The sequence below is a fragment of the Lithobates pipiens genome, unplaced genomic scaffold (assembly GCF_037356315.1).
Source record: "Lithobates pipiens isolate NorthernLeopardFrog02 unplaced genomic scaffold, aLitPip1_a1.2 Scaffold_28, whole genome shotgun sequence".
Taxonomy (NCBI): Eukaryota; Metazoa; Chordata; class Amphibia; order Anura; family Ranidae; genus Lithobates; species Lithobates pipiens.
The window spans coordinates 29,622,062-29,646,862 of record NW_027507789.1 but is presented as its reverse complement, the minus strand read 5'-3'; the positions used below and the strand labels follow the sequence as shown (position 1 = coordinate 29,646,862).

The 24,801-nt window shown below is 42.9% G+C and overlaps 1 protein-coding gene across 2 annotated transcripts in view; it reads left to right on the top strand.

The window, feature by feature from the left end:
- The window catches only part of GSS (glutathione synthetase), a 52,655-nt gene extending 27,854 nt beyond the window's left edge, over window positions 1–24,801 (top strand). For both annotated transcript variants that reach the window (XM_077458981.1, XM_077458982.1), the window contains exons 3-13: window positions 704–849; window positions 4,554–4,629; window positions 4,723–4,862; window positions 5,877–5,993; window positions 6,622–6,702; window positions 8,360–8,437; window positions 10,444–10,510; window positions 12,406–12,600; window positions 14,279–14,360; window positions 16,866–17,055; window positions 20,848–24,801. In XM_077458981.1, coding sequence (XP_077315107.1) covers window positions 704–849; window positions 4,554–4,629; window positions 4,723–4,862; window positions 5,877–5,993; window positions 6,622–6,702; window positions 8,360–8,437; window positions 10,444–10,510; window positions 12,406–12,600; window positions 14,279–14,360; window positions 16,866–17,055; window positions 20,848–20,971 — 1,296 coding nt within the window. In that variant the 3' untranslated portion in view covers window positions 20,972–24,801. The remainder of the gene's footprint in view (window positions 1–703; window positions 850–4,553; window positions 4,630–4,722; window positions 4,863–5,876; window positions 5,994–6,621; window positions 6,703–8,359; window positions 8,438–10,443; window positions 10,511–12,405; window positions 12,601–14,278; window positions 14,361–16,865; window positions 17,056–20,847) is intronic.

Below are 24,801 nucleotides of genomic sequence, written 5' to 3'. Positions count from 1 at the left end.
AATATTAAGATTAAGTTAATTAGTATATTCATTTATTTATTTATTTATTTATTTATTTATTTTTTCAAATTGATTCGAATTTTAGAAGACTGCTACATTCTTTTTATTCTTATATTTCACTTTTATACCTTACTGTATTTATTGCAACATCTTTCCATTTGGAATCCAAATGAATTTTTCTCCAATTAGTTATTCCCATGCGTTTTATTTTATTTCATTATTTATTTTGGAGAAGTTGTTGAAATTCATTACAGTTCAATCATTTGCTGTGCTTTGGAAATTCGGATACATCTGAATAATGAAAAGTTCAAAGACACATGTTGGTGTGAAAGTCATGTCTAGTAACATAACATGTTGTTCCTAAATTGTAAGCTCTAACGAGCAGGGCCCTCTGATTCCCCTTGTCTTGAATTGTATTGTAATGTCTACCCCAATGTTGTAAAGCGCTGCGTAAACTGTCGGCGCTATATAAATCCTGTATAATAATATATCAACCCTTGTTACAAAAATAATTTGTTTTTATCTTTCTCTTTCTTCCTTTTTTTTTTTTTTTTTTTTTTTTTTTTTTTTTATAGCTAAATTACACTTTGCCAATAAGGCTGGAATGTGATTGCTGTAGGTTGGGATACAAATGAGTTTGTGATATGTTCTTGACTTATTGATAGTTTGTTTCTTTTTCTACTTTTTTATTTTTTTTTCTTAGGTTGTGAACTTTGCCCCTTTCACTCTGCTCCCGTCCCCAGTGCCCAGATCTCTCTTTGAACAAGCCAAGTCTGTACAGGAAGATTTTAATCTCCTGGTGGATCGGCTCAGTCAGAACCCCACATTCCTGGAACAGACGCTCAACAGGTACATCAAATTCTACCTTCTTATAATGAATGATAGTGGAGGGTCTGCGTGAGGACTGAGGCAGGTCAAGATTGCTCCTCCATTTACAAAGGGTTCTTCAAAAAGTTTCTGCGCTCCTTTTTTATTATATATATATATATATATATATATATATATATATATATATATATATATATATATATATATATATATATATATATATATATATATATATATATATATATATATATATATATATTCACAGCCATCCTCATCACAGCGAGACAAATCTTATACTAAACTACGAGGTCAGCCGCCTTGCCAGACAGACTAGTCACATGACACTCTCGGACAACCAATTACCGTATTTATCGGTTGATAACATGCACTCTACCACCCCGCCCCCCCCCCCCACCCCCGAAAATAGGGGGAAAATCATAGGTGCGTGTTATATGCTGATAGTGTCCCTTGGAGGGGGACAAGTGCCACCGGAATTCGCCAAGCCGCCATTTCCTGTTTACTCGGCTCTCACGTAGGATTCACACACACAGTCCCGCCTCCACCTCCGGCATTGGACCAGTATTCTGTCTATCACAGGAGATGGTCCAATGCCGATGACAGAGGAGGGACTGTGTGTGACTGCCCACTGAGAGCCACGTAAGCAGGAGATGACGGTTCGATTATTTTTTATTTTTTTTGCTGCATTGATGAGAGATGGTGAGGCTGAAAATGGGCATTAATAAGGCTGCATTGATGGGCTGCAGATGGGTATTGATCGGGCTGCATTGATGAGACATGGGGAGGCTGCAGATGGGCACTAATTGGGCTGCATTGACTCTCTTATTTTGCTTCAAAGTTGTTTATTTATAACTTTTTTTTTTTTTTTTTTTCTCTGAAACTTCCCTCTTAAAATGAAGGTGTGTGTTATATGCCAATAAATACGGTACTACTCCTCCAGCCCTCACCTTTTTTCTAACAAAAATAAAGTGGGGAAACATTTTGAAGATCTCTCATATATTCAGATTTTACACTACTTGGGGATTAATACTTATCTAAAATCACTTTATTTGTTTTATATTAACCACTTGCCGATTGTAAACTGTACATATACAGCAGTAAGGTGATTGGACACAGTGGAAGCCAATCAGCAGGTCCGGCAAACCCGCCGATCATTCCAGAGAAAGGCAGAACGGCGGTCTGTTAGTAGGGAAGGTAGGGATCCTGTATTTCTGATAAGCAGGAACACGGATCTCTGCCTTCCCACATTTAACCGTTTGATCACGCCTAATGTTAACCTCTTCCCTGTCAGTGTCATTCGTACAGTGACAGTGCGAATTTTTAACAGCGATCACTGTATTGGTGTCACTGGTCCCCAAAAAAGTGTTGCTTAGTATCCGTTTTGTCCGCCACAATGTTTCAGTCCTGCTATAACACCGTTACTATTAAAGAAAATGAATAAAAAAAATTCATAAATATATCCCATAGTTTGTAAACGCTATAACTTTTGCACAAACCAATCAATATACCCTTATTGGGATTTTCCCTACAAAAAATATGTAGCAGAATACATATTGGCCTAAATTTTATGAAGTAATTTTAAGTTTTAAAAATGTTTTATTGGGTGTGTTTTGTAGCAGACAGTAAAAAATATTGTGTTTGGGGGTGTTTTTTTCTTTTTTCTTTTTTTCTTATATAGCACAAAAAATAACCACAGAGGTGATAAAATGCCACCAAAGGAAGCTCTATTTGTAAGTAAAAAGGACATCAATTTTAGGTACAGTGTCGCACAACTGTGCGCACAAAGCGATGCAGTGCCGTGTTGCAAAAAAACAGCCTGGTTATGAAGGAGGATAAATCTTCCAGAGCTAAAGTGGTTAATATATGAAGTTCAACACAGACTACCGAAAGGTTTCACGCTAATACATCGTTGATGCATTTGCTTATAAGTTTAGCTTCTATTTGGTATGCCTAAAACTATTGCCTAGATCGATGTTGATTTTACATCTCTTTATAATAACCACACCTTTAGTGTTTCCGGCATAGTTATGGTAAATTGTACACTGGCATTTCCTCACCTCAATGAGTTTTGCAGCATTAAAGGTATACTAAAGTCCTCTTTTTTTTTTTTTTTTTTTTTAAACATGTTTATACTTACCTGCTTTGTGCAGTAGTTTTGCACAGAGCAAATCAGAGCCTCCTCTTCTCGGGTCCCTCGCCAGCACTCCCAGCCCCTTCCTCCTGCCCCCACAGCAAGCAGCTTGCTATAAGGGCACCTGCACCAAGCTGCTGCTCTTTTTCGTCCATTCAGACCCAGAACTGTGGCCTCCCTTTCCCTCCTGAGTTTGATAGCAGTGGGAGCCAATGGTGCCAGCTGTGTGTCTCAGCCAATCAGGAGGGAGAATCCCGGACAGCTGGATCGAGATGTGGCTCAGGTAAGTGTTGGGGGGGGGGGGTCTGAGGGCAACTGCTGCACACAGGTTTTTTTTTATCCTAATGCATTTGAATCCACTAAGATAGAAGGTTTTTTTTATCTTTTAGAACCACTTTAACTTGCACCTGCAGGACGGAAAGGATGAAATCCTTCACATTTTTGTAGTGTCATACTGTATGTGTGTATCATAACTAGAACTGCTTTAAAACCGCTCCTGGGCAGACCTAGCTGCAACTGCGGACACCAACTGGAACACCACCGCCACTACCCTCAATGGCTGTGAATGATTTCATTGTTCCTTCCTAAAGACGTGGATTCATTCTGTGAAACGCGTCAAGATGAGGGAATGCTGTCTATCATTTGCCAACTTGTTACTTTTTTGATCAGTCGCCACCTGAGTGTAATGTAAAAGTGATCCAGGCCTTTGCATAGTGGCCCGCTCACTTTTACAGTGCACTGGTGGGCCGGTTTTGTGTATTAAAAAAAAAAAAAAAAAAAAAAAAACTCTCTAGCAATACAACACCAAACTGTGGATGTGCTGGGTGCCCCCAATACACCCTGCACATCCACAGTTTGGTGTTGTATTGCTATAGAGGTGTGTGGTTTTTTTTTGTTGAGGATGCATGTGATCAGCACAGGGCCAATCGGCACTGACCAGACAGAGGGTCAGGGGTCATACAGCCTCATAGGACAGTTAGAGGAGAATGAAAACTCCTACAAGCTTTAACCAGACACCGATTGAAGTCACAAGACTGCTGATGAGAAAAGGTATTTAGGAGTTTATAATTACTAAAACTATTGCATTTCCATGTTCTGTGGGAGACTGGATATAGTGAATGCAGGTTTTAGTAACACTTTAACTGGTAAGAAAACAAATGCATACGATTCTAATAAAAATTAGAAAAAAATGAAAAGCAACCTCTGTCCTGCACACATCCACAAATGTAAACGCATGCATTAGGGCAGGCACATGTATGTAAACAGTATACGCACTACACGTGATCTGTCGTTGGGAACATGACTTATTTTTCTCCAATTATGACGTTGTTGCGTCCTTGCTGTCATTTTGCAAATGAAAGGAGCTCACAATTGTATGACCATACTGTATACCAAGTGTAGTAGGCATGTAAGATCCAAACAGATCATGGGTACCTAAAGTCAAAATAGTTCTAGCTTAATTCTGATTGGATGCTGAAGGCTGATCTTTTGTACATTGCCTTTCACTTATTGGATAAAACAGATAATGGAAGAAAAGGCATGTTTGCTTTTTACATTTTCTTATTGTGTCTTCCAGTGCCATGAAAGTGGATGATTTTATCGAACGGCTTTTTAAAGTCTACAGACACGTGCTGGACGATGGTCTGTCGCAGGTATGTTACCAGTTTCTAAAACTTGCATATTTGGTAGTCTATCCATTTTCTCACTTTGTGTATCTAAATCTTGTCTCTATTCTGTTTCTTTAGTCTGTGTTTTTAGGCATCAATCGATCGGATTATATGTTTGACTGCAAAGAAAATGGGACAACGGCGCTGAAGCAGATCGAGATTAATACCATCGCTGCTAGTTTCGGAGGCCTCTCCTCACGGACACCTGCTGTTCATCAGTAAGGAATGCCGTAGAGGGTGCATAGGAAGTGGCTACTGTTTTTGCCCCCAACTAAGCCTCCATAAAGAATAAGGATGACCATACAGTGTACAATTTCTATCATCAACTGTGTAGTGGAAGAGCCTACCTAATTTGATATGAATTGAATAGATTGCTTAGGTTTTGGTAACTCCAAAAAAAACAAAACAAAAGATTATACAATTATATTGCATTTCCTTTCTTGTGTAGTCAAGTGTCTTAAAGCTAAAAACCAAACAGCTAAAAATAAACAATTACATTTTTTTTATTCCTTTTTAAAGGTAAATTAAATGGTATTATTACATGCCTCTAGCCTAAGTACCTGAATCCTGCATCCCCAGAGTGAGGGGCAGCACTAGGAGCCATTCAGAGCTCAGATACCTACACCTGCTGACAGGAGGAGATGGCAGGGTTGGCTTATCATTGTGTTGCTGTTTCTTCACTATCCAGTTTGCAGGCCCTGGGGGAGGAGGTGACACCAGTGTATTCCTTAAAGTGGGGTCACACTCTGGCTGTGCTTTCTGCCAGAGGTGTATAAACCTTTCAGCAGATCAGATCATTGTATTCAATACAACTACATTTTCACATAGTAGATTGCTCACTTATGTGTATTTTTAATGCTGTGCTTAGCTGTTTTTTATTTTATTTTATTTTGGAGTTCAGCTTTAAAAAAAGGCATGGGGCATGCAGTACCCATAACTATTTACTAAATAGATTTTAGGTAGGCCCTCATACTACACAGCTTCTGGTAAACCTAAAGGTGATTAAATGATCAGATTGTATAGTGTGCAAGCGACTGTGAAAAAAAAAAAAAAAAAAAAAATATATATATATATATATATATATATATATATATATATATATATATATATATATATATATTATAAAAAATGGACACCTGACTCTAGCCATAATGTGTTATGCACAATGTATGTGACAGTTCTTTTTATAACCTCTCTATTTGTTATTAATTAATTTTTTTTTTTCTCCCTAGACATGTCCTGAGGACACTTGGGAAGTCAGAGGAAGCCAATAAAATTCTGTCAAACAACCCGTCCCTTGGGATATCCCGCGGTATTGCCAAGGCCTGGGAACTGTACGGCTCACAGAAGTAAGTGTCTCCTCTAAGCCTTGTAATGCTAAAGGATCTATCCACCCAAAACTGAGTTCTCCATTATGGCCATGAGCATAGCTACAGGGGTCGCAAATGGACCTATGCTCCAGGGGACCTTCACGCAGAGGAGACTGTCCTGGGGGGGGGGGGGGGGATTGTACTGAGGAGCAGACTGCCGGGGGGGTGGGGGTGTACTGGGGAACAGAGTGCCCTGGGGGCAGTGGCGGAACTACCAGGGTCACAAAGGTTTGTGACTGGCCCTGGTGTTCCGCCACTGTAGAGGGGCCCCAGTGGGGTTGCTGACCGCAGGGCTCTGAGCTGAGATCGTCTCTCTCATACAGCCCAGAGGCTGCACTGACAGTCCACCTCCCTTCTCCCTCTCGCATTGATGGGATTAAACCCTCTGTGTGATTAGGCTGTGATGGGAGTCTTTCCCTCACATGTGACCCTTAATGGATTTAGGGCAGTGACTCAATATGAGCAAGTTTGGTTTCTCTGCCCCAGAACTAGCATGTAAATGCTTCCATCAGAGCCTCATCGCATACGTGTTCAGATTCATATAACGTTGCATTTAAATTATTTGATTCTTCCCCTTTTATTAATTATTATTTTATTTTGGTCACAGGGCTGTTGTCATGCTATTGGTTGAAAATGTGCAGAGGAACATATTTGATCACCGATGCATTGAGAATGAACTGTGGAGCAGGTAATATTTCACATCTGGTGTGTGTGTGTGTGTTTGTTTTTTTTTTTTTTTTTTTCCCATTTGCACTATTAATACCAAAACAGTCATTAGAATATATCCCCCCATTGGCCACTGAGGTTTTAAGACTTTGTAGACTTGGTTATTACCTTATTAATGCAGCAGTGACACTATCACTGCTATACATCCTGCGCAGACAGCAGAGCACCACCCACTAAAGGCTAAAAACTACAGGGGAGGAGTAGTCCTTTGATGCTATGCAGTAGGAAACCCTGGACCCCCAGGATGCTTTAGAGATTGCATGTTGGCTTAGTGCCTTGCAATACTGGGTTCCTGTGTTTGAATCCTGGGTGGGTTTCCTTTTGGTTACTCCAGTTTCTTTCCTTCCAGTTCATGATGGTAGGGTAATCTGCTACTGTCTAAATTGGCCCCAATAGGTGTATAAATGCATGCGAGATCAGGGACCTTTTGGATTGTAAGCTCCTTGGAGGCTGAACTCATGTAAATGGGACATTATGTAAAGCATTGCATACATTTTCTGTGATATATAAATAAATGAACCCTAAATCTGACTTTTGATGTTTGCTGTATTGAGACTGCAAGAAGCCAATACCCAGGACAAAGCTCAGACTGGGAGGGAAAAGCAAAACAAGGAGCCAGTCAGTTGTGTTGCAGTGCAATGCTGATCAGAAGAGAGAGCAGGGTTAGAGAGATGAGCTAATCAATCTGCTGCTTCTCCTTTCACTGTCCAGTCAGAGTGGGTTGGGAGAGAAGACCTGTAAGCATTGCTTAAAGCGTATTTCCTGCCGAAATGGACTTTTAAGGTAAATAGAATACTCATGCCTCGTGCAATGTAACACAGGTATGCTGTAACTACGCCCAGTTTTCTATCTGTGCAGCATTGTTTTCTTACTTTGTGAAGTTTCTGCACAGTGTGGCCATCACCAGTGTGAGCATCTGAAGCCACAGTGTGCTTCTTCCTGGATTCTGGGCATGCTGGCTATCCAGCATGCACCTGCTGATCTTGTGCGGTGCAATTTTGGTTAGCTTGGCACTGTTTGGCCATGCCAAGCTGACAAAGATTTTCCATAGACGCCAATGTTAGATGTTACTGTAGCTGTGCAATGCCAGGCTGGTCAAGAATTTCCAGAGACACCGATGTTAAATGTTACTGAAGCCACGTTATGCCAAGCTGGCCAAGAATTTCCATAGACGCCATGCCAAGCTGATTAAGAACTCCCAGAAGCCAATGCAAAACCAGAAATGTCTGCAGCCACGGCCCCCTAGAGGAGGAAGTGAAATTAGATATAGGCATAAATATGGTAAGTGAGTGGGAAAAAAATAAATTGCCATTGAATTTTAAAGATGCACATTAGTGCTGCATGGTGAGGAGTGAAAAATCTGGGTGGAACTTGGCTTTAAATGCAGCAGAGCAAAAACCAGTCTCCTGTCTTGCCATCCAGGCCTGTGCTGTGTTGCAGAGCTATGTAATTTTGAGGCCTGCATGCACAGCAATACAAATACTTTGACAAATCTCTTATGTTCATCTGTGTTTTAACAGTTTGCCTGAAGTTCAGCTTTTAGACATAGTCAGAGTTCCTTCCTCTTCCCCTTTTTCTTTTCTTTTTTTTTTTTTTTAAAGATAATTTTTGCCTTCTAGAAATATCAAAGTCATCAGAAGGCGTCTTACAGATGTCTATGAAAGGGGAATCTTAGATGAAAAGAAGCACCTATATGTGTAAGTATCTGTGTTTCAATAATATTTTGTTATTCAAATAACATCTAAATGATCATTGCAAATTGTAAAAGGGGCTAGGGAGCTGCCTAAATCTTTAATGCCACCTTTTGCACCATTTTACATGTTACACTTGTAACATGGTACAAATGGGATCCCCTTCCCCTGTGACAGTGTGTGGGGGTTCTTCTCCCCTGCAACCTCTGTCACTATTGAAATTTGTGTGGCTGTGTGAGAAATGTGAATGTATGAACTACTGCCACCGGGACTTGTATTTCTAAATGAAACACTGACACTTCCTACCTTGGTTTAAATTGAAGACTTTGTGGGAGCTTGGCATTGCACCTGAGATCGCGGTTGCAATGCTTTACAATCTGATTTGAAAAAAATAATTATTAGAAATAAAATGAATAGCCTTTTTAGTTCAATCTTATTTTAATTGAAAAAGACCTTCTACAGCAGTGGTCATCAACCCTGTCCTCAGGGCCCACTAACAGGCCAGGTTTGCAAGATAACTGAAATACATCACAGGTGATATCATCTGCTGCTCAGTGATTACAGTATTCTAGTCTGCTTCTCCCCAAGGTAATACATGAAACCTGGCCTGTTAGTGGGCCATGAGGACAGGGTTGGTGATCACTGAACAGGTAGTAATAAAAAAATAATGGTTACATGAGATACAGTAATAACAATTTCACCATTATCTTGTAGGCCTCATTTTGGTTTTTAGCCATATTGCATAGTGAAACGTGAAGAAATGTATACTAGGATACAACATATGTAGACCGAAAATATCATCCTGAGTATGATCGGGATGGTTTTTGAAACAGAATAATTATATATAAGATATGTAATAACGGAGTCTTACAAAACGGAAAAGTAGATACTAGAAGGATCTCAACTCATTCCATATATAAAGGGGGGCAATGCACATATAAGATGATGAGGTAGAAAGACAGAGAATAAGTATCCAGGTGAGAGAGAAAGGAAAGGAGACACTCCATCAAGACTATGGGGTGGACCTAATTTGTCCACCCCAGCAAACTCTGAGGAATACCGAAACGTGGACCAGGAGGTCCACGTAATGAAAGAATAGCCTATTCATAACAATAGTTTAATGGCTTTCTGGTTCAGGGGTGCCCAATAATGTACAAATCTGGCTTACGCCTTGTCTTGCCATTTGTTGTAAGCCTGGCTAAAGGGATTCATCCAGAAACATGATTTGTATAGTGATGATTTAGGTTTACCAGTGTCCTAGGGAAGATGTCTTGTCTTAGCTGAGTGGTTGCAGAAAACATTGTGCCAAATAGGTCTCACAGCAAGGTACCAGGTCACCCGGGAGAGAATAATCCAAGCTGGTCTATGGGTCAGCCAGGGGGTAGATGCAGCAAGATGCGACTAACAAGGCCAAAAAAATGGTTCAGGACAGACACACAGGACAAGGGATAAGGTCAAGCAATTTCAGAGACGGCCTCACTTAAAATGAGATTATATGGTATAAAGACATTTGTTGTATTTCTATAGTTCTAGAATGGAAGGGGTTGCCTCAGTCAAATTGGTCTAAAAATAAGGGCGGGTACCATCATCCTTTTGCAGTAGGATATTGGAAGGGAATACCTAGGGCTGCTCCAAACATGCCCCTGGTATATTGAGGATTTAGGACTATCTCCGTACCCAAGGATTAGGACAGAATTATAATAAAAAGTTTTTAATTATGTCCTTTATTAGAAAAAATAAAAAATAACAGTGGGTACATAAGTTCATAAACAGTTGATTACAACCATGCATCATTGGTACAGGTGGTTCCAAAGAAACGGATGGCCACCTTCCCGGGGGCATGTTTGGAGCAGCCCTAGGTATTCCCTTCCAATTTCCATAGTTCTGCTACTCGGAATGAAGGGGCGAGCTCCTGTGTGTTTAATAATGCCTTTTTAGAATGGGTTGGTGTAAGTATTTGTCATTGATGGGTATTCATATCTAGCTAACAAGAGTGTAATGTCATTTTGTAGGGATGGATACGAGGTTGCGGTTGCCTATTTCAGAACTGGTTACATGCCTCAGGATTACAATGAACAGGTCTGTTACATCATCATTCACATAGGATTACATTGTTTTATCATTCTGCCTTTCAGTGTTGTCAGGTTTTACCAAGCTTTGGACATTAAAGCGGTTGTAAACCGCTGGTGCTTTAAAAAAAAAAAAAAAAAAAAAAAAAATTCCTGCAAGGCAATGTCATAATGCGCTAGCATGCATCGTATACTAGCACATTATGAGAAAATGACCTTAGAACGAAGCCCTCCCACGCCACGTCACTGCTGAGGCGTTTGACATCTTCCCCTGGTCATTCTGGGTTTGCGAACCTCCGGGGGCCACAATGACATCTCTTGGAAGCCGCAGTTTCCGTCACGGGCTCTGAAGGTCCAGCACTGTAAGCCGGACCTTCAGAGCACATGCACTGGTGATGTCATCAGCTGCATGCACACTGAATATCTCCTAAACTGTGGTTTAGTAGATAGTCACAGTACCTACAGGTAAGACTTATTATAGGCTTACCTGTGGGTACAAGTGGTAGTAAAGAGTTTACCACCACTTTAAAGAAGAATTGCAGGTATGGCTACTTTGTACACATTGGCCTGGGTTGGACTAATGTAACTCTGCATATTGCATACCTGGTCAATGTCCCTGGAAGCTGAAAATGAAATGAAGCAGACAGTGATACTCCCAGGGCTGCTGTTAGAAATCACAGGGCACCATACACACTACTTGACAGGCCCCCCTCCCCTGTCTGAAAGTGAATGAGGACATACCTTTTTATTTATTTTTTAGTCCCTTTCTCTGTAGCCTCAGCTGCACTAGTGAATGAATAGCTTGTATAACAGTGTAAATTTGCTGTCCCCTCAAAATAGCCCAACAGACAGCCATTAATGTCTAAATCACTGGCAACAAAAGTGAGTACATCCCTAAGTGAAAATGTCCAATTTAGGCCCAATTAGCCATTTTCCATCCCCGGTGTCTTGTGACAGGTGTGTTAAATTTGGTGTTATCGCTCTGTCATACTGGTCACTGGAAGTTCAACATGGCACTTCATGGCAAAGAACTCTCTGAGGATCTGGGAAAAAGAATTGTTTCCCTACATAAAGATGACCTAGGCTATAAGGGGATTTCCAAGACCCTGAAACTGAGCTGCAGTACAGTGGTCAAGACCATACAGCGGTTTAACAGGACAGTTTCCACTCAGAACCGGCCTCGCCATGGTCAACCAATGGGTCTTTGGGAAATGGACGTATGAGTGCTGCCAGCATTGCTGCAGAGGTTGAAGGGCTGCGGGGTCAGCCTGTCAGTGCTCAGACCATACACTGCATCAAATTGGTCTGCATGACTGTTGTCTCAGAAGGAAGCCTCTTCTAAATATGATACACAAGAAAGCCCGCAGTTTGCTGAGGACAAGCAGACTAAAGGCATGGATTACTGGAACCATGTCCTTTGGTCTGATCAGACCAAGATAAACTCATTTGGTTCAGATGGTGTCAAGCCTTGGTCACCCTGTGCCCCTAATAGACACAGGGAGACTTATATAAGGGGCCCGAGAGCTGAAACAAGGGTTTCCCAACCTCTCCAAGGGGTTCTGGCTTCCACAGGCCCCCCTCCCAAAGCAACTGCAATCACAAAGCTGACATATATATATACTCTTAGCTAAATGATTCAGAGGGTGATTCACCCCCTCCTTCTCAATTTCTGTTTGAAACTCCCCAAGACCTTATCTGAATATGTAATCAGAAACTGGAGTTTTAAAGGAAACCGCTTATGCTGTTCTCGGTCTTTGAAAATCCCCACTAAAAATAGTAAAAGTTATAAAATGATAAAAAAAAGATACAAGTCCATTAACGTCTTTTGAAATAGCCCTGAGTGTCTGAGGCATGTATGATGATCGGTGCCCTTTGTTATTCTAATGAACTCTTTGCCTCATTTAGGGTTGGGAAGCTCGTCTGATGATGGAGCGATCCATGGCTGTGAAGTGCCCAGATATAGCAACCCAGCTTGTCGGCACCAAGAAGGTCCAGCAGGAGCTGAGCCGCCCACATATATTGGAGAAGTTTTTGCCTGACTTTCCGGAGGCTGTTGCCCGAATTCGGGAGACCTTTGCGGGCTTGTACTCTTTGGATATCGTACGTGGGGGGGGGGGTTTGTGTTACTAAACCTTATTGTCGTCTGGTACCATACTTGTATGGCACACTATAGTTATTGCTGTTATATGAAACCATCAGTTTCTAATTAGTCCTGTGCAGAGGTAGTGACATAAAATCATAAAGAAATAGTCCATCCACTTATCGGGTCCTAAAGGTGGTGCAAATAGTCCACAACTCGGGGCAGGCCTTTTCAGGGGAGCAGAAATGCACTCCACGGACATGTGAAGAGAGAAGAAATACAGAGGTGCCTCAAAGGACCCTTTGACACGATCGGCCTGTCTGTTTTTCAGGCGGATCCGAGCAGGCCATCCATTGACTTCTATAGGCAGGCGGATGTCAAAAGAGACAGATGGCAATACGTTCGCCATGCATGCATACATCGGATCGGGTGAAAATGGACAGGCGGTTTTCATCCGATCTCTGCATAGAGGAGAGATCGTTCAACGGACCCGTTCCATGTGAAAGGGGCCTAACCGTAAACTGTATGACATTTATTAGGGAAATAATATAAGAACAACTCGCTTCAAGTAGGGTAAAAACATCCTGCCTCCGTGAGTCTGCACCCACTCTGGCTGTGTCATATCGTTGCTCAACTAGGACCAAATGCCAGCTCGGTTTGTGGACCAGGAGGGTGGGCTGGAACACGCGTGGACCACAGCAGCGAGCATGATGGCAGGGTAAGGCACACTTAAGGATAAGTACACTTTAAGTAACCAGCGGTAGGCAACCTTGGCCCTTCAGCTGGGGTAAAACTACAAATCCCATCATGCCTCTGCCTCTACGAGTCATGCCTATGATTGTTTGGGTCATGCAATGTCTCATGGGACTTGTAGTTTCAAAACAGATGGAGGGCCGAGGTTGCCTGTCCTGTGTTAGACCCATATTCATAAAGCACCCTGACCTGATTCCCCCCCCCCCCCCCCCCCCCATTGTAATAGTGGGTGGAGGATCCTCTCCTCGCACCCACTGTCATGATTTAAAAATAGTGGGGCTCCACCCACACAGCCGTGTCATGAACTACAAGTACTGTCTGCTGGTGAGCATCCTCGAAGTTCATTGATTCTTTTGCTATCCAGTATCTGTCTGCTTGTACTAGAGGTATGGGCAGACAGCTGTGCAGAGAGTCTACAGGAGCCTTGCATTGCACCTGGGATCTGCTGATCACAGGTGCAGTGCTCTGCAGGCTCCTAAGAAAACCAAAAAAGGATGCAGATTTTTTTTTACCTGCAAAAAAGTGCATCTATTTTTATTTTTTAAAGTGTACAGTGGCTTAGTTGTTAGCACTACTGCATAGCAACACTAGAGCCGTTGGTTCGAATCCTGACCATGGCACCACCTTCCTGGAGTTTGCATGTTCTCCCTGTGCCTGCGTGGGTTTCCTCCGGGTACTCAGTTTTCCTTCCACACTCTAATGACATGCTGATAGGTTAAGTGGATCCTGTCTAAATTGTCCCTAATATGTGTATGAATGTGAGTTAGGGGTCTTAGATTGTAAGCTCCTTCAGGGCAGGGGCTGACTTAAATGTACAATGTATATGTAAAATGCTGCATAAATTGATAGAACTATGCAAGTACCTGTAATAACTAATAAAGTGTACTTATTCTTTAATATTTTGTTTGCCATTCTCATGTCATTTTTTCTTCTCTTTATGCCCAGGGTGAAGAAGGGGATCAGACTGTAAAAATTGCTCTTGCCAACCCAGAGCAATATGTGCTAAAACCACAAAGAGAAGGAGGAGGTGATGATGATGATGATGATGATGTGTGTGTGTTTTGTTTGTTTTTGTTTTTCCAGTGATGGCTGCTATGAGGCTCACCACGTCGGAGCATGTTATAAAACAATAGTTATTTTAACCACTACAGATCCGCGCTATTGCCAAATGACGGCATTAGCGCGGACCTACATTTCTGGGACTACGTCTATTGACGTCGTCCCGGTTACGAGCGGCCTGCGCGCCCCCTGAGGGGCGCGCGCGGCGCGCTCTGTGATCGGCGAGTCCGTGAGACTCGCCTGATCACCGATCCGTGTAAGGGGTCGATCCCGACCCCTTATCACGTGATCAGCTGTCAGCCAATGACAGCTGATCATGTGATAGAACGGAGCCGGTAATCGGCTATTATTCCTCCTCGTCCCGATCACGGCCATCAATACAAGGGACCACCTGCCACCTGCCTGTGCCCACCTGCCTCCCGCAGTGCCATCCTGAAGTAAAATAAAAGCAAAAGTAAGTGCCCCCCGTTAGTGCCCACAGTGCCACCCCACAGTGCCACCCAATCTGCCTCAAAGGTGCTGCACCCCAGTGCCGCCCAGCAGTGCCGCCCAGCAGTGCCGCCCATCAGTGCCCAGCAGTGCCGCCCATCAGTGCCCAGCAGTGCCGCCCATCTGTGCCCAGCAGTGCCGCCCATCTGTGCCCAGCAGTGCCGCCCATCTGTGCCCAGCAGTGCCGCCCATCTGTGCCCAGCAGTGCCGCCCATCTGTGCCCAGCAGTGCCGCCCATCTGTGCCCAGCAGTGCCGCCCATCAGTGCTCAGCAGTGCCGCCCATCAGTGCCCAGCAGTGCCACCTATCAGTGCCCATCAGTCCCATCTATCTGTGGTACCTATCAGTGCCCATCCGTGCCACCCATCCGTGCCACCCATCCGTGCCATCTTATCTGTGCCCATCTTTGCCCATCAGTGCCGCCTTATCTGTGCCTATTAGTGCCGCCTTAACTATGCCTATCAGTGCCCACCAATGCAGCCCATCAGTGCCCACCAATGCAGCCCATCAGTGCCCACCAATGCAGCCCATCAGTGCCCACCAATGCAGCCTATCAGTGCCGCCTAATCAGCGCACTTCAATGAAGGAGAAAAATGACCCGTTTGCAAAATTTTATAACAAACTATTAAAACATGATTTTTTATTTTTTTTTATTTTTTTTTTTGCATCTTTTTTTGTTTGTTTAGCAAAAAATAAAACTCCGAGCTGTAACTAAATACCACCAAAAGAAAGCTCTATTTGTGGGAAAAAAAATGATAAAAATTTCATTTGGGTACAGTGTTGTATGACCGCGTAATTGTCACTCAAAGTGCATCAGCGCTGAAAGCTGAAAATTGGTCTGGGACTGAGGGGGGTTTAAGTGCCCAGTAAGCAAGTGGTTAATTAAAGCGGTAGTAAACCCGCAATTTTTTTGCCTGCAAAGCAAAAGGCATAATGAGCTAGTATGCACCGCATACTAGCTCATTATGAAATACTTACCTTAGAACGAGGCCCCGACATCTGGCCCGATCCACGCCGAGGGAGCTGACATGTTCCCTCTGCGTTTCTTCCGGGTATCGCGGCTCCGGCGCTGTGAGTGGCCGGAGCCGCGATGTCGTCACTCCCGCGCATGCGCGCGGGAGATTTCATTTTGGCCGGCCGGCCACTGCCGGATTTTCAGGCCGAGAATCCCCTTGTGTGGATGCGCCACTGCAGTCAGCGGCGCATACCGAGGGGAATATCTCCTAAACCGTACAGGTTTAGGAGATATTTTTTTTTACCTACAGGTAAGCCTTATTATAGGCTTTCCTGTAGGTAAAAGTTAAAAAATTTAGTATACAACCACTTTAAATTGTATTTCCGTTTTTGCATTTTGGGCTAACACCTACTTTGTTACATTTCCCCATTCATATAACTTGACCACTTGCCACCCAAGCCAATTCTGGCACTTCTCTCCTACATGTAAAAAAAAAAATATATATATATATATATTTGCCAGAAAATGTCTCTGAACTAAGGATGAGCTCAGGCGTGTTAGCAACTCCCCGTGCCCGCCAGGAAGCTGACACTCCACAGCGCTAATCGCAGGCAGTGAGACATGGAATAAAATAGGGGTTGTTGCAATTTTTTGTCACATGGTATTGGTGCAGCAATTTTTCAAATGCTTTTTTTTTTTTTTTTTTTTTTTTTTGGGAGAAAAACTTTCATGAATTTATACAAATTATTATTTTTTTTAATTTTTTTTTTATGTGAAAAATTTTACATTGAGTAAATAGTAGCCCAATTTTAGACGTGAGACAATTAATCTACCAAGGTATCTTTTTGTAATGTGGGAGGGAGGAAATCGCAGAACCCCCACACAAGCACAGACAATATGCAAACTCCATGCAGATAATATCCTTGCCGGGACTCGAACTAAGGACTCCGGTGCTGAACGTCAATAGTGCTTACCAGTAAGCCACTGTGCTACCTGCCGTTTACCATCATTATTCCATGTCTTGTTTCAGGAAACAATATCTATGGAGATGAAATAAGAGAAGTCCTGGAAAAGGTTAGAAACACCAGTGAGCGCACCTCGTATATACTGATGGACAAGATCAAGCCTAAGCCGGTTAGGAATTGTCTTCTGAAAGCAAACGGCCAGATTCAAATCTCTGAGTGTATCAGTGAGCTGGGCATGTTTGGGGTCTATGTCAGGTATGTGTTCCTTGTCCATGCCTGTTTAATCCTATTAATTAATTAATTCATTCATTTTTTTATTTTTATTTTTGAGCTCATTCACACCATGATAAACGCTTGTGTGCCGTGCGACCCAATGTTGTGCTATTTACATTATATTTCAATGCAGTTCTATCGAAAGCAACTGGGTAGTAATGTGGTGGTTCATGTTGTAACCCACTGCTCTGAAAAAAAAATACTGCATGTGCTACCTTTTTTCAGCATATACCACAGCAACACTGGTGTGTGAACAAACTCCTTGGGAACCCAGGCATTTTGCCTTGTCTATACATTGCAGCTACATTGAAAATAACTGCTAGCATAGCCCCACTGCATCTGGTGTGAACGGGCCCTACAGGCTAATTTAAAAAGGAAATCTTAAGTTGGGCATACACTATACAATTTCTTATTCAACCTCCTTTTAAAATTGCCTTCAACTATGTAGTGTAAGGGCTTGCCTGATTGCATACAAATTGAAATGGTTTAGGTTTGACCTTTTTATATTATATGGTTTTGGTAGATCTAAAGGAAAGTTGAACAAGAAAATTGTATAGTGTATGGCCAGCCTAAATGTCGGCTTGTGATTTAAAAAGTGTATATAAACCGAACAAAAAAGACTTCTTCTATATTATAGACTCACCGGGACACGGGCTTTTGGAGGGGACTGAATACTAGCCTCTTACAAAAGGCCATGAAGGTCTCTGCCAGTGTGGGACTTGCAGCAGATGTATGTGAGAGGAATACTGATTGAGATCTGGAAAGCCCAGGGTCTCCTGTGTACTAGTCTGGAGGGTCTTTCACCCATTGTTAATTGTGCTCAACACACCTTTTGTCTCCTAGCAAACTATTGGGGGATGTGTTTCGACTTCTGTGTATTGTAAGTTGTGAATTAGGAGACGACAAGGCTGACCTGAAAGCTCATATCTGAGTCGCCTAGTCTTGGTAAATGATTAGTTAATTGCTCATGTTAATTAGGTTTCTGGTTACAGTTTTGTATTGTCATCCTGCTGTATATATTTGTGTGAGATCTCAAATCGGTTCCTATTCAGCAGCCAAAACGAGTACGGTCTAGTTCTTGGTTGTCAGCGGTTTGGAATATCTGACATCTATATTCAGACTGAAGGAAGCAGTATATGATGAAAGCATTCAAGCGGGATGTGGGACGTTTCATTACATTATAGTTTGCCAGTGCTTAGATATGGCAGCTGCGTGGATTTTTATTTTTTTGTTTTTTCCCTGATGATCCTGCCAGTAACACTCTTCCTGTCTTTGGGTGACTGCACTCACCCACCATACTGTGCCTATGGATGAGCAGCCATCTCACCACAGGATAGGACTAAAGAACACCTCACCTCTGCTCTCAAAAAGAGGAGGAATCAGTAGTCCACATAGGTATACTGGGTAGGGCTGATAACAAGCGCCTAGGGAGGGGTTGTGACATCACTGTGCACAAAGCCGTTGGTGCTGTGCATACTGGAGGTGTGGTGAGAGTGGACACAGTACCATTTACATTACCGGTCATGGGATGCAGTTCTATGGTAGATGTATCATCTGTGCTAGTCCAGTGCCTATTTGGAAAATGTTTTTATTCCTTCTGTATTCTTGACAGAATAACACTAATTTTGACCTACCTATAATTTGGTGGTCCCAACTGTTTACAAGCATCAATTTTATTTGGTGGAGGTCGAACAGGTTGTGGAGAGGGAGGGTCTTCGTTATTGCACAGGAAAATTTGCCTAGTCTGGACGTTTGGAGACTTGCTATACATTTGGACTTTATTTTTTGAAGATTATGTATGCATTTGAGGTATTATCAATATATAAATGAGATTGAAATTTTTATATGCTATTACTTTTTATATAGTGGTCAATGAAGTGTTACACAGTGTATGATCATTAATATGATGGATCACTGAAGCAGGCTCATTATTTAATATCTACTATATGTTTTCAAGTCATAAAGTGCAGCACAATAAAATATACACATATATATATTATGATTCATATAAAACTCCTTAAAGTTCTGCTTGTTTGCTTCCTCCTCCCCCCTCTCGTTGCCACAGTTAGCACCTTTTGGGTCTTGATACCCACTTCCGGAAGGCCTCGTGGTGGTGAAGTTCCTCGTTAGTACGCCACCCCCCCCCCCCCCCCCGCTGAGCCAGTTGGCAAGCACAGCCTGCTTCGCACATGTACAGTGGGGAATCGGCTATAAAGCGGAAAGGCTTCACTGCCAGTTTCCCTTAGGTATACCGCTCCTACCCATTGAAATCAATGGGACACCGCGGCAATACCGCCGGCAAAGCGCTTTGCGGGCGGGTTTAACCCTTTTTCGGCCGCTAGCGGGGGTTAAAACCACCCCGCTAGCGCCCGCAGACCGCCGCTAAAACGACGGTAAAGCGCCGCTAAAAATAGCAGCGCTTTACCGCCGACGCCGCTCCCGCCCCAGTGTGAAAGCAGCCTTAACACGAATGGCAGTGGCAGCACCCGTCAGATGATGGGAAGGGGTGCCGACAGTGCAGGATCCCTGGACAGGTAAGTGTCCTAATATTAAGTCAGCAGCTACAGTATTTGTAGCTGCTGACTTTTAGTTTTTTGGTGGGGGGTGTGTGTGTGTGTGTGTGTGTGTGTGTGTGTGTGTGTGTGTGTGTGTGTGTGTGTGTCTCAGAACTCTTTTTTTTAAAGAATAACAGCCAGTGGATGGAAACCACTGTGTGAAGTAGTTCACTAAGGCTACCTTCACACTGGAGCGCGGGCAGCGTTTGGCGGTAAAGCGCTGCTATTCTGTCTTTTTTTTTTTTTTTTTTTGCAGCGCTATTCGCCTGATAGTGGGGTGCTTTTAACGCCTTTCTGCAGTGCTGCTCTTTGATTTCAATGGGCAGGGGCGCTTTAAGAGTGGTGTATACGCCGCTCCTACAGCGCCTCAAAGATGCGGCAAGCAGGACTTTTTTTTTTTTTTTTAAGGTCCTGCCAGGGCACCCCTCCAGTGCTTTCACATTGGAGTGAAGGAAGAGGCTCTTTCCAGGTGCTTTGCAGGCGCTATTTTTAGCGCTATAGCGCCTGTGTGTGAAAGTAGTCTTAGATGTGAAAAGTGCAATTCCCATCAGCCAGAGGCAAGTCAAGCAGCTCACCTTTACAAGTATGACCCCTGAGCTAACCAGATGGTCAAACATGACTTGTGTTACCAGTATAACGTAGGATAGAGCTAGCCACACATCCAGATTAGGAACTCCTCAGATCCATCGGATTTGATAAATGCATACAAATAAACCGAAGACAAACGTTTGCTCACTGCTTCACTTTATTAAAAAGAACAAGAAGGAATCTGCTTACAAATGCAGCACTTTTGAGAAGTGCAAAATATGAGCACTCAGTAAAAAAAATAAAAATGCGCACAGGGATTTGGAAGATAGCTGTGGGTGACATTAGTAGTGTTGCTCCTGCCCAGGATGTAACGTGTACGGAGGAGGAGGCATGCTACTGATGTCAGCTATCTTCTGAGTCCCTGTGTGGATTATTTATTTATTTATTTTTTTGTTTTACTTTTCAAAAGAGTAATGCAGCCCTCCTCCCCCCAATAGTGTGTTTTTAGGTATTTCAGGAGGTTGATTCCAGGACAGATCTTTAACTGCTATATTTGGTGTACATATATTGCTGAAACACCTTTTGTAAGTCCTAAATAAAGTGTAATTTTTGGATCCTTCATTTCTCTGATGTTTTGACTATTTTAATCAAGTTGCTTTCTAATGTATGAATATTATCTCTGTTATCCTAGGCAAGGTGGAGAGATGGTTCTCAATGAGCGAGTGGGTCACCTCCTCAGGACAAAAGCCACAGAGCATGCAGATGGCGGTGTAGCGGCTGGGGTAGCAGTCTTGGACAACCCGTATCTTGTGTAGCAAATGGGAATCCGGAACAAGAAGTTCTCAATGTGCCTACTTCCTCCTGCTGGTCATTGGAGGAATACACCCTCACAGCCTTCCAGTGAAGATCCATGTCCCTTAATTGCTGCTTTCTGACTGGACAGTTATATACTTCCATGGTTACATGCAGGTAGTTGTCCTCCAAGTACTAGAATCGGGTCTAGTAATGGGGCTTTTGCAGATTATGGTATAATAAATTTAGGTGGGAAAAGTACACAGGTCAGGCAGTACAGTTGCTAAATGGTTTGCACTTCCACCTCGTAGCACTGGGGTTGTTGGTTCAAATCCCAACCACAGCACTGCTGTGACTTATCCCAGAAGACTGCAGAGAGGGATCACCTAAGGCAGTGATGGCGAACCTTGGCACCCCAGATGTTTTGGAACTACATTTCCCATGATGCTCAACTACACTGCAGAGTGCCAGAGCATCATGGGAAATGTAGTTCAAAAACATCTGGGGTGCCAAGGTTCACCATCACTGACCTAAGGGATCCGAGCACAAGGAGGAGCGGGGCGGGTACCTGTCACTACTATTAGTAGCTTTTGTCAAAACAAAAAAAAAAAAAAAATCTCCCAATTGTTGTAGGACTTGAAACTGAATTTCCCTATTTGGATAAACTATTGTTAATGCTGTATAAATTAAAAGGGGTGTTCCTGCGCCTTAAGCCTGGTACCCGCTATGTTCAACCCAGTAGGTTGAACTGAAAAAAAAAAAAACTGACAGCTCAGGTCAGAGTCATTGTACAATCTCCTCTGCTGTGCTATTGTGTTCCAACAGGAGGACATCCACCAGGACACTCCACCTAGTGCGTTCAGCCATGAGCTGAGAGCAGATGTTTTCATCAGCCAATCGGCAGACCTTTTTCGGACATGCTCCTTTGACAGAAGCCAACCCAGCTGCCATACACATGGGCCAAATGTCAGCCAATATTTTGCCCACGTGTATTAGACTTTACCCATGCTTCCAAAAGCAGTAGCCATGATAAAGGCTCTGTTCACACTGGTGTGATGCGGGAAACCCTGCGAAGGTTTCCGCATCGCAGGTGGGTCACACGGACATCTGCGCATCCCTGCAGGTGTCAATGTTAAGTACACCCGCAGATCGGATTGCAGCCCGAACTGTGAAATGGTACAGGAATCGGATCGCATGAGTGTGAACATCCATGCGATCCAATTCCAGTGTGGACAAAAAGAAGGATCCTGCACCATTTTGGGGCAAATACGATGAATTTGCATTGCACAGACATTGCATGTGATGTGCACAGCAATGCGTTGTGAATCGCACGCAATGTCTGATCACACTAGTGTGAATCCAGCCTTCAGTAAACCAATAGAATGGGGCTGCTTTTGCTGTCAATCCAGCCTATTGAGCTCACTGTCCCAGAAAGTTTGCAGGTCAAGAAAGTGAAATCAAAAATGCTTTTTGCATACCGTATATTTTTATTTTTTATATGGCTGGGTCTTCAAAAGTATCAAAAAGTGAGGTCAAACTATAGCATAACAGAAAGAGCTGGACCAAAATCGGATGATGAGAGTTTAAAGCGATTATAAAAAAAAAAAAAAAATGTTCTACTTACCTGTTCTGTTGTAATGGTTTTGCACAGAGAAGCCCAGATCCTGGCCCCTCCCTCCTGTTCAGTGCCCCCACAGCAAGCAGCTTGCGAGCCGAGTCACAGCTCTATGTCCATTCAGACACGGAGCGTTGCCTCGCTGCTGCCCCCCTTCCTTCTCATGATTGGCTGCCACTGCTGTCAGTCGGCTAACCAGTGGTGGTGCTGCTGTGTCTCAGCCAATCGTAGTCTCCATAGTATCACCATGCAATAATACATAAAAGTCTATCACATTAACCAACAAATTGTGTATGTGATACTGTATGTATTATTGCATTCAGTGATACACAGTATGGGGATGCAATATGTGATCTGATGCAATGGATAGGATTGATCTGTATTTAGTGCAGCATTTTTCATACATGCTAATATAGATCTGTGAAGTTGCTTGTTTTATCCTGTGTTGAGCCGTAGTAGCGATGTTTTTTTTTTTTTTTACATATCAGCCTAAACAAAGGAAATTTTTTTTTTAAATAGATTTTTTGGGGGATATTTATTATAGCAAAAAAGTAAAAAAATTTAGTTTTTTTTCCCTCAAAATTGTCGCTTTTTCTTTTATCGCACAAAAAATAAACGCAGATGTGATCAAATGCCACCAAAAGAAAGCTCTATTTTGTGGGGAAAAAGGATGTAAATTTTGTTTGGGTGCAACATTGCACAACCACAAATGTCAGTTAAAGCAACGCAGTGCCGAATCACAAAAAGCGCTCTGGTCTTTGGCCAGCCAAATGGTCCGGGGCTTAAGTGGTTAAATGACAATGGGGGTTATTTACGAAAGGCAAATCCACTTTGCACTACAAGTGCACTTGAAAATGCAGTCACTGTAAATCTGAGGGGTAGATCTGAAATGAGGGGAAGCTCTGCTGATTTTATTATCCAATCATGTGCAAGCTAAAATGCTGTTTATTTTCCTTGCATGTCCCCCTCGGATCTACAGTGACTTTACTTCCAATTGCCCTTGCAGTGCAAAGTGGATTTGCCGTTAGTAAATAACCCCCCAGTGACTGATTCACTACCAATGAATGTCACTTTCATTGCTTTATAAATACGCTCCTTAGGGTCCTTTCACACAGGGCAGATCAGTTCTGATCCGCCCCGTGGATATCCGTTTGCTCAGCGGGGATCACTCCGTCGATCCCCGCTGAGCAGGGAGATGACAGCTCTGTCTCTGCACACTGCGCAGGGACAGACCTGTCACAGCGCCGCTCTCCCCTATGGGAGATCGGATGACTAGCTTTTTCCTCCGTTACACTTTTTCGGATCGGAGCGGGTCGGATGTCAGCGGACATGTCACCGCTGACATCCGACGCTCCATAGAGCTCTATGGAGCACCCGTTCAGGTCCGCCTGAAAAACTGACAGGCGGGCCTGAACGGGACGTCAGTGTGAAAGAGGCCATAGTGTTCTGTTGTTGGTATCACAGACAGATTTTGTGGCCTCGTGTCCAATTGTGGAGTTTTGCTATAACTTATAATTTTACTAGAATATTTAATGAATCTTTAGGACCAGATAATTGACAGACCTCAGCAAGCTGATGATATGTTTATGGCTCAGTTCATCTAAAAAACGGTCTTTCGCATACCTTTTGGGTATGCTATTGGCAACTGAGGGCCAGATTGATTGATTGATTTTTTTCACTTGAAGACTGTGGGGGATCTAATAGCTATTGGGCAATTTAAAGTGCCAACTGAAAAACTGGATTATATGTTTTTGGCAGAGAAGCTCATTAAATAGGGTGTGTAGAAATATAAAAATAGGCAATGTCAGGGTTGAAGGAGTTTTAATACATAGTATATGTACCCACACTGCCTAGTCCTTGTGACCTAAAAGAACCCCCCCCCCCCCCCCCATTCTCTAGTGTCCTACATGATGTCCTCATCCTCTGATGGTGATCTTACAGATGTGCGTTTTCAAGCGTCTGCAGCCTCAGGAGATGCCACTATGTAGGTCAGAGGGCTGCCAGTGAAGTCGCTGGCAGTGCTAAAGATTTTCTCTGGCATATGTAACTATTTGGTCAAGTTGTGGCTGTTCTAGTTGGGTGTGTATGTGGGGTGCCATTAAAAGTACATGGCAGCATGTAATGTGCATTTCAATGACACCATTGAATGGGACCCTTAATATATTGCAATAGTTTAATTTTAAAATTATAATTCTGTGTGCAGAAATGTGATTTAAAAATAAATGTTTTATTAAAGTG